The 8,383-nt window shown below is 42.8% G+C and overlaps 1 protein-coding gene across 4 annotated transcripts in view; it reads left to right on the top strand.

The window, feature by feature from the left end:
- Positions 1–1,146: 1,146 nt before the first annotated feature.
- The window catches only part of shf (Src homology 2 domain containing F), a 101,719-nt gene continuing 94,482 nt past the window's right edge, over positions 1,147–8,383 (top strand). Inside the window, exon 1 of one of the 4 annotated variants that reach the window (XM_086188414.1) lies at positions 1,147–2,074. In XM_086188414.1, the coding sequence (XP_086044540.1) occupies positions 1,640–2,074 (435 nt within the window). In that variant the 5' untranslated portion in view covers positions 1,147–1,639. The remainder of the gene's footprint in view (positions 2,075–8,383) is intronic. The other 3 variants (XM_086188422.1, XM_086188433.1, XM_086188441.1) reach the window with 3 other exon arrangements.

Here is an 8,383-nt window from a genome sequence, read left to right as displayed (position 1 = left end):
TGCAAAAGGCAATTCATATTTGCCACGTGACCCCACGACATTCTGCGTCAAAGAGATTGAAAGGCACATTAGAGACCAGTTTTACTTTACCCCTCCCATATTTCTTTAATTAACTTAGAGCTGCTGTACCTGGTGGGCCTATACACTCCACCATTCCTCTCCACAAGTCATTTGCAATGCAATAGTCTGCGTTGGCCATCTGGACATGTGAGTGCTGCAGATGAGCAAGGGACACTCTGCCCTTGAGTCCTATTGGTGCGACAAAAAAATGTTGACTTGGAGTGGTGGCGTAAAGCTCCAAGTTCTATTAGGTCTACTTCTAAATATCTGGACATAGAACGCCATCCGCTTTAAAGAAATAAACAATGAATCATTTTCGTGGTGTGTTACACCTAGCATAAAACATACAGTCTCTAGGAGACACCTAAGGGTTTCAATCATGTGTTGGCATGTTTAATTAAAAAAAGAGGCTTCTCTGGCAAGCAGTAAAATGATGGAATAAAATGGGATGATCTGGATTACGTTAATTTGATTCTAGTAAGAGAGCAAAATCTCATTCAGATTCACATTCTCACAAACTATGAGTTGAAAAGTCAAAATTATGAGTTGAGAGATCTTTACCATGAGGTTAAGAAAAATATTCATGAGATGAAACCTTGAAACTATGAGATAAAACTCAAAATAAAATAAAATTAAGGGATTAAAAGTCATCACTAAAAAGTCACAAGTCTGGGATGAAAAGTCATAATTATGAGATATTATCATAATTCATAATTGTGTTTTTAACCACATAATTATGACTTAGTATTGAATACATTTGAAGTATCTCATATTCTTGTACAATTACAACTTTTTATCTTATAATTATCACCATGTCATCATTTTGACTTTTCATTTCATAATTTATGGCTTGCCATGAGAATATTCTTTTTTTTTTATCTCCGAGGCTAAGCTTTAACTTAAATTATTTTTCCTTTACTGGCGGAAATGGTCTTCCATATACAAGCCCGTGAAACTGTGGGCTTCTCCATCCAGCAGAGTTAAAAGCCCTGAGACAGAACGTTCAGCGCTTGTGACATTTGCAGGCGTATGAACGCGGCTTGGTGGAGTTTCTTGAGTCCGGTAGGTGGCAGTGATTGTTCTCAGGTAGGGAGGGCAGGTTGTTAGGGGGGCGTGTGTTCCTCCTGCCCAGGCGCTCCCTTGTTGCGTAGTCTGGAAACCTGACGTGGAGCGCAGCCGAGCAGTAAAGCGAAAACGGCGTGTGTATGTGTGTGTGTATGTGTGTGTGTTTGGGGGAGAGAGAGAGAGAGAAAGAGAAAGAGAGAGTGTGAGTGTGTGCACGCGCGTGTGTGTGTGTTAGAGTGTTTGACAGAGTTGCGGCGGGGCATATTGGAAAGTGCCCGTGGTTGATACCCCCCCCCCCCCCACCACCACCACCACCTCGCTCCCCCTCCTTCCCTCCCACGGCTCAGCTTCTCCGGACAGACGGAGCCGCACGAGACTGGCGACACGCTCCGAAAGCGGCGGGCTGGCTGCGGGTGACCCGAGGATCCCACTTTGACGACCAGACTCGGGCTCCGCTGGCAGGAAAGGTCGAACTAAACTCCATTCATTGACTTGTAAGCGATGCACTGGCAGCATGGCCAAGTGGTTCAAGGAGCACCTAGGATTCAAAACTACCAAAGCCCCCCCTCCGGCGCCCCCGAAACCGGACTACAGACACTGCCACACCGGTGTGCCCGGTGCGCCTGGCTTTCAACCAACAAGCTCCGGGGCCACCTTCCCGAGCCCCGCTCAACCGGACATCCTCGCTGCTTACAAACTACAAAAGGAACTGGACTTCGAGGACCCGTACACTCCAGGTGGAAATATTTCATTTGGCTCCAGTTTGAACACTGTGGGGTCGCCGGATATCAAGTACGTCTCACCGAAACACCGGCTTATAAAGGTGGAAACTGTGGAAAAGAGCAGCCCGGCTCCTGGCGGCGCTGTCACGGTCACTCAAGCTGTTGCTGTCGGGAGTGTTAAATCTCCCACTTCACCTCCGTCCGACCACGACAACAACAAGGAGAAGGTGGGTGAAGTTAAGCTCAAATGGTCAAATAAAAACTCCAGAGCGGAAACCAGTTCACCTGTCACCCTTTCTGAAGGGGAAGGTTTTATTCTTGTTAATGAGGCAGCACGTTTACCCTTTTGAGGCAAATATTGCTGAAAACACACGCTTTTTTTCTCCCCTTGTGAGTTTGGTGACTTCTTAAACAAAATTTCGGTGCGAGCGTGTCCTAAAAAAGGTTATAAAACTTGCCAACCGGTGTGACTTGCCACAATGTCTGTCCACCTGAGTTGCGACATCCACCTATAATGACTAACCTGAGGGAGTAGGCTTTCTGTGGGGAGGTCACACAGTTCAAATCCAGAACCTTTAATACAGGAAATTACATGTATGACTACATCTATGTGCTTGGTGACTTGGGTTAAGTTCTCCCCAAACACCTGCCTAGTAGGTTATAAGGGTGCCTGCCAGTATATGCATTTTATTCCCAAAAAAACAATGTGACACATTCAAAGCATAACTTTAATTCAGTGACTGTTCTTGTAGCAGTTATACTTTCTCCTGTGGGTGAAGTTATTTGTTTATAGGTCAAAATCTCAGTCATAACCAGGCAAGGTCTTTCCACAATACCAGGACTTTTGTCTTTTAAAAGGATGACAGCATGGACTGAAGTAATAAAAACAAGTACCGGTATTTGAAAGAGTCTTGACATCAACTATCAGAGAGGAAAGAGCCAGGAGGAAATTGACTTATTTATGATACTGAAATACAATACTGTTAAATAACACAACATCAACACTGAACATTTATGAGCTTTAAATTCAGCAGCATCAGTAGATATTGGCAAAATTAGCTGTGCAAATATCAGATATTGGGGAGGGGGGGTCCAGTATCATCGCACAACCCTAATTTCAGCCAATACGGCCATTGGAATCTCCTTATTGGTATTGGTGCCAGTCCCAAGAATCAGGTATGAAGCTTATAACCACACCTGATCGAAAATATGCACCTTACCAGCACCATACCCGTCTTCCCTCTGGCAGCAGACAGACATCACCCCTGCTCAGAAAGGCCCAGTACAGCGAGAGCTTCCTACAGCCGTACCAGCTTTAAATAAGACTTCCTCTTAAGCTATAAGTAACCCCGTCTGTGGTTTGCCTACTGTGTCAGTTTACTGTGTGTCTTGTCTCCCCCCGCCATGTACTTCGGAATTCTTAATGTTATATCTTACTCTCTGTGTGGAAAAAGAAGAATTTCTTCTTTGAGGATAGTAAACGGGCTCCTTCTTTCACCAGTGCATGACTTGCACGACGGTGCTTTTTTTCTTTTTTGGGGGTGTCATAGGTGATGGGGCACGCAGGGAACTGTTTGCACGCTCATCAGCAGAGAGAGAAGGTGGAGACAGACAGGCAGAGTGCATGCAGGCTGGTGCGCACTGTCATGTCAGGCCTCTCAGGAATTTATACTCACTGGGTTCATTTGGAGAAACCTTAGATGTTCAGTGTCAGTGAGGTTAAGGACGTAGCTGCATGATGACTTGAGTGTGATGTCGCTGAGGAATGCGACGGCAGCATCTACGTAGCTCTTGTTTAGAGGAGAGAACTGGCACGTAAATACACACTGCGTCCTCCTTATGTGCAAAAGATGGATCATTCCTTGATTGCAACTGTACTCTTGAAATGTGATTTACTCCCTCGTCGTGTTTGCTTTTGCACCTGACTTTTGACTCGGCGCAGTTATTTATATTTCACATTATCTGTCACGCCAGTGAGGGAAGACTTTCGGGCCAAAGAACCCAACTGTTTTTGCCATCTATATTTCCCTTATGCCCTCAACACTGAGGTCTGGAAGCTCATAAAACACTCTCTCCTGTGAATGTTTGTTTTCGCAAACAGCCAGCCGCTGTATTCAGCCGCCTCCTTGAACTTGGTGTCCGATTTTATTAATCACACAGCTCTGTGTTATTGTTAAAACAACAAGGAAACCAGAATTTATCATTTCCACCCAACCACTACAGCTTTGCAAGCTGGTTAAACAGATTACAGTTGTTAATTGAAGCTTATTTAGAATCTCCAGCCAGGAATACAGTTGGCTTTCCTCACTCTTCATGTGCACATATGGCTTTAACAGACAGGCAGGGAATTGTGTAATATGGTTTGAATACCTTGTACCTACCAGTTTCGATGATGTTCTGGATGAGCTAAATCAGTACTGACAGCTGGTGGGCTTAAGCAATATGGGGAGAGAAGGGTTTAAAGGTTTCCTGTCAGGTGCTGAGGGTGAAATAAAATGACGTAGTTGTGGAAGGGGATGTGTGATGAAGAAAAAAAAAAAAAACAGCCTTTCACACCGTGCCTGGGAGTGTCTGTTGACTTGAAGGAAAACTGGAGATATCTGGGACTGTAACTGGCTCTGACTGATACAGGATTCTTAGGGCCGATGCCTCTATCAATAGTGGGTAGTAAGAAAATTCCAGTATTGATTTGCTGTTGTCGTAACACTTGTGAGATTTGTAAAATGGAGGCGGAAACAATTACAGCATGACGATAAACTTTATCATTCCAAAAGGACTGAAAAGTGATGTCATGTATTTTAATAATTTGAGCTTGACTGGGACCAATATAAGGGAGCACAAAGTTACAATATTGGTACATCATAATCTTACTACAATCATCCTTCAAATGTCATATCAAAAACATTTTACTTATATATATATATTTTACAATTTAATAGTGAACTTTATTTTCCCAAATTACATTCGTGCTCAAATCCCCCCCACCCCCAAAAAAAGTACCCCAAACTTTGACATTGGACAATATGACAATATATACACCCTATAACTGATATATCTTTGTATCTGTGATGGGCCAATAACATTCACTTATGGCCACACCAGTGCATCAGTATGGCTGTAAACTGTATATCAACTTTCAGAATTCATCACGCTCTCATATTTTCGGCAACTAAACACAACGCTTGACGTAGTTTATGCAGTATAATCCATTACAGCATTAATCAGGATGCTTTTACTTGACTTTGTAAAAAATGTCTTGTGGGTTTTTATGTTGCATTATACACTCCTTACTGTCGATCATCTGACGCCCCCGGGAGGAGAAGGAAGTTTATAGTGGGAAAATAGCTTTAATTTGTTTAATTGTCTTACCTCCTATAGGTGCTTTTATAACACGTGTGTCATTGTGATCCCTGCTTCTTAGAGCGCACTGAAGCTGTACGGCTGATTTTATTTCTAAACATGGCCGGCCATGATCACGTTTTTTTTAATCCTTGTTAGAAAAACCCTCCAGATGAGGATCTTAAAAGTGCTGATAATATCAGCCAGTGCTCTGTATTGCTGGAGATCAGTGTGTCAGCAGTCAGCGGGAGGATGAACTTTAGGTTAGTGTTGAAAGGAATTCACAGTGTGTTCTTGTTTGTTGATGTCCAACCAGTTTTATAGCATAGCTGCTTTTGTCAAACAAAAATGCGAGTCCTTGTCTTTAACCAGACATCTGGACAGGGATTATTATCCGTCTCATAGCTCACAGACATCCACACAGACACAAAATGGCGATTCAGAGAAAGTGTCTGGTTGTTTTTACAGCACAGACTCAACTGTAGGAGACTCAGCAAAGAGCAAGTGTCTTAACAGCTCTTCTTGGTTACATTGATGTTTTAATTACTTGACTCATGAATGCTAATTATATCACCGCACACCTAATGCCTGAAATGCCAATGGAAGCATCAAGCGTATTTTACCAAGTCCATTTATATTCACAGGGTGTTCATGGCAGAAAAAAGCAAATTGAGGCAAGTTTTATATGCAGTAGTGTTGTAACATACAATGAACCTGCTGCATTTTCATCAGCGTTCAAGCTGACAGCTTTATCAATCAATAGCTGAGCTCCTTGTCCATAGAGTTTAAAGATTTTGATTCCATATTTTGATTCAAATCTAAATCTTACAAGGAGTTTTCAAGGCATTGTGAAATATTTTGTTTCTAATGATGCCAAGCCCTTCATGGAAGAATGAGTAGAAAGGGGTGATCAATTACCAGCCCGCCTTGGAGCTAATTAAAGGCCTCATCTCCCAGCTCATCGCTCTACTCAGCACTAACCTAACTTTTCTCAAGGACACTTGAAAGTGATGACGAACTCCACTCAGAAATGTATAAACAAAAGCAGAAGCGCGGACCTGACAGGCTGCGGCATCCATGTGAAGTGCCAACCCGTCATCATCAGTGTCTGCCTGTGCACCAGGAAATGCGCTGTTCCAATCTAGCCGTGGCTCCTTTCGGGGTTCGGGGTCCCTTTGACTGAGTGATCCTATGAGCTGGCTCCATATCTATCTATAGAAGCCTGCAGTTGAAGCAGAAACCCAGACAGCTCTTGTGCAGCTACCAGAGGTATCTGGATCAACTGATTGCCTCTCTGTTCCTTCTTCTACATTCACTCCACATTTCTACGAGAACTGGATCAATGGGAAACCATTGTTATCTCTACCAAGAAGATCCTGTTGTACCTATATTTAAAAAAATGGCTGATTTCATTTTAATTTGGTGGAAAGTTGAGCCTTAAAGCAGAACTAATTATGTTGTGGTATAAGTGGAACTACCATTGGTTGTTTGGCATGAATTTAATTGTAGCTCCTGGCTTTATTTTTGCCGGCTAAAGTCAACTGCTTTCACAATATCTCATCCATTGCTCTACTATGTTTCCTACTTCAACCTTCGGCAGTGACTTGAGCCTCAAGGATAGTTGGCAGTCATTCAGTCATTTAAATAAGACTCGGGTAGTGTGGCCTTGATCGCATTTCTACTGCGATTGGTGCGCAACACTTAATGTCACGGTCAGAGATTTTCAGCCACATGGAAATCCACACAAAATATTGGGTCCCATCAGCCATATAATTTTATTAATCCATTGTCTGTTGTTTGAGGGGCCATTGGTTGTGTGGCGTCACAAAACCTCCCTGAAAGTCTCTGACTTTGATCCCACTCACTCTGCCTGTCATCTGTCAGTTGAATTCTGCACTGTCCCATCGTCTTTGATGTCTAACTGCTTTTATTTGTTACATACATGCGTACATACATTCGTACTTTCAGACAGCATCAAAGGTGCCCCAGTTTCTTGTCTGTCATCTCTGTTCATCATCTCAATGGCTCTGTCATCTCAGACTCCAGACCCTCAAACTTGGCAGTGCACTTCCTCAGGGCACCAGCACTGAGCACGCCAAGTTTGACACCGTTCAGATGTGTGATTGTTGAGGTAATTGAGGAAAGAGGCGCACACACACACACACACACACACACACACACACACACACACACACACACACACACAGTTCTTGCATTTATAGTGTACTGTCGCATGTTTTGAGTGCCCCTGGCAGTTATGGCCCCAAGTTAAAGCAGGAAGCACAACACAAAGAACAGTTGAGGGAGGTCATTGATAAGCGGTTCATTTTGCTGACCAGAGCCACATGTTGGGCTCCTGAAAAGTGTTGGGATGCAAGAAGTCTCACTGATGATTTTTGAGTTTGTTTTTCTCAAAAGCAATTAGCCTTTGTATAAAAGCCTGAATAGAGATTGTGGTTTTATTTTGATTGATTGTGCAGCCTTGTGACACTGCTCTTTCCTTCCTCATTGAGTCCTTCAAGTTTTTTGGGGGGGGGAAGCACAAAAAAAAAACAAAAAAACCCCAACCACACTGTTCCTGCAGTCCAGTGGTGCATTTTCACCCAACAGGGGCTCAGCCAAATGATTGTTATTATCTATACCGTTATCTTATAGTGTTAAAAACCAGCTTTTGGAGAAGAGTGCTTGGAGAGAACCTTAGCTGTTTGGCTCCTTTTGCCCAGAAGGATCACAGCTAGAAAATAGTGCAGTGGTTTGGAAATGCTATTAGAGTGTTTATTGCTGTGAGTTTCAGGAGAAGGAGAGTATATCTCATATATTAATCCTATTGCCAGCAGCTTTTTAACCTAGCTTAGAATCAACATATTATCTGCAGCACTGAAGGCCACTGACTGGACAGACAACCTTTGTTCTGCCTGTTGAAAAGAAAACAGTCTGTAAAATGCTAGGGGTTATGTGCTTGACTACGTATAATACAGGTGCAGTGAGTCACTGTCGACAGAGAAAGTTGTCTCGTACATATATATATGTATATGTATGTAAGTATGTGGACTGCAGGATCATTGAATATTCTCATTTAAAAAAAACGCGATTGATGACTCTTTTTAAGTAGTTCAAAGGTATTCATGTGTAGCAACTCATCCCGGGTTAAAAATACTACAGCAGTATTTATGTCATATCAAAATATATGCTAGACT

Source organism: Aulostomus chinensis, chromosome 2 (assembly GCF_037954235.1).
Source record: "Aulostomus chinensis isolate RoL2024-O1b breed Wild chromosome 2, RoL_Achi_v1.0, whole genome shotgun sequence".
NCBI lineage: Eukaryota > Metazoa > Chordata > Actinopteri > Syngnathiformes > Aulostomidae > Aulostomus > Aulostomus chinensis.
The sequence above is the reverse complement of the archived record's forward strand: the minus strand, read 5'-3'. Positions and strand labels throughout refer to the sequence as shown.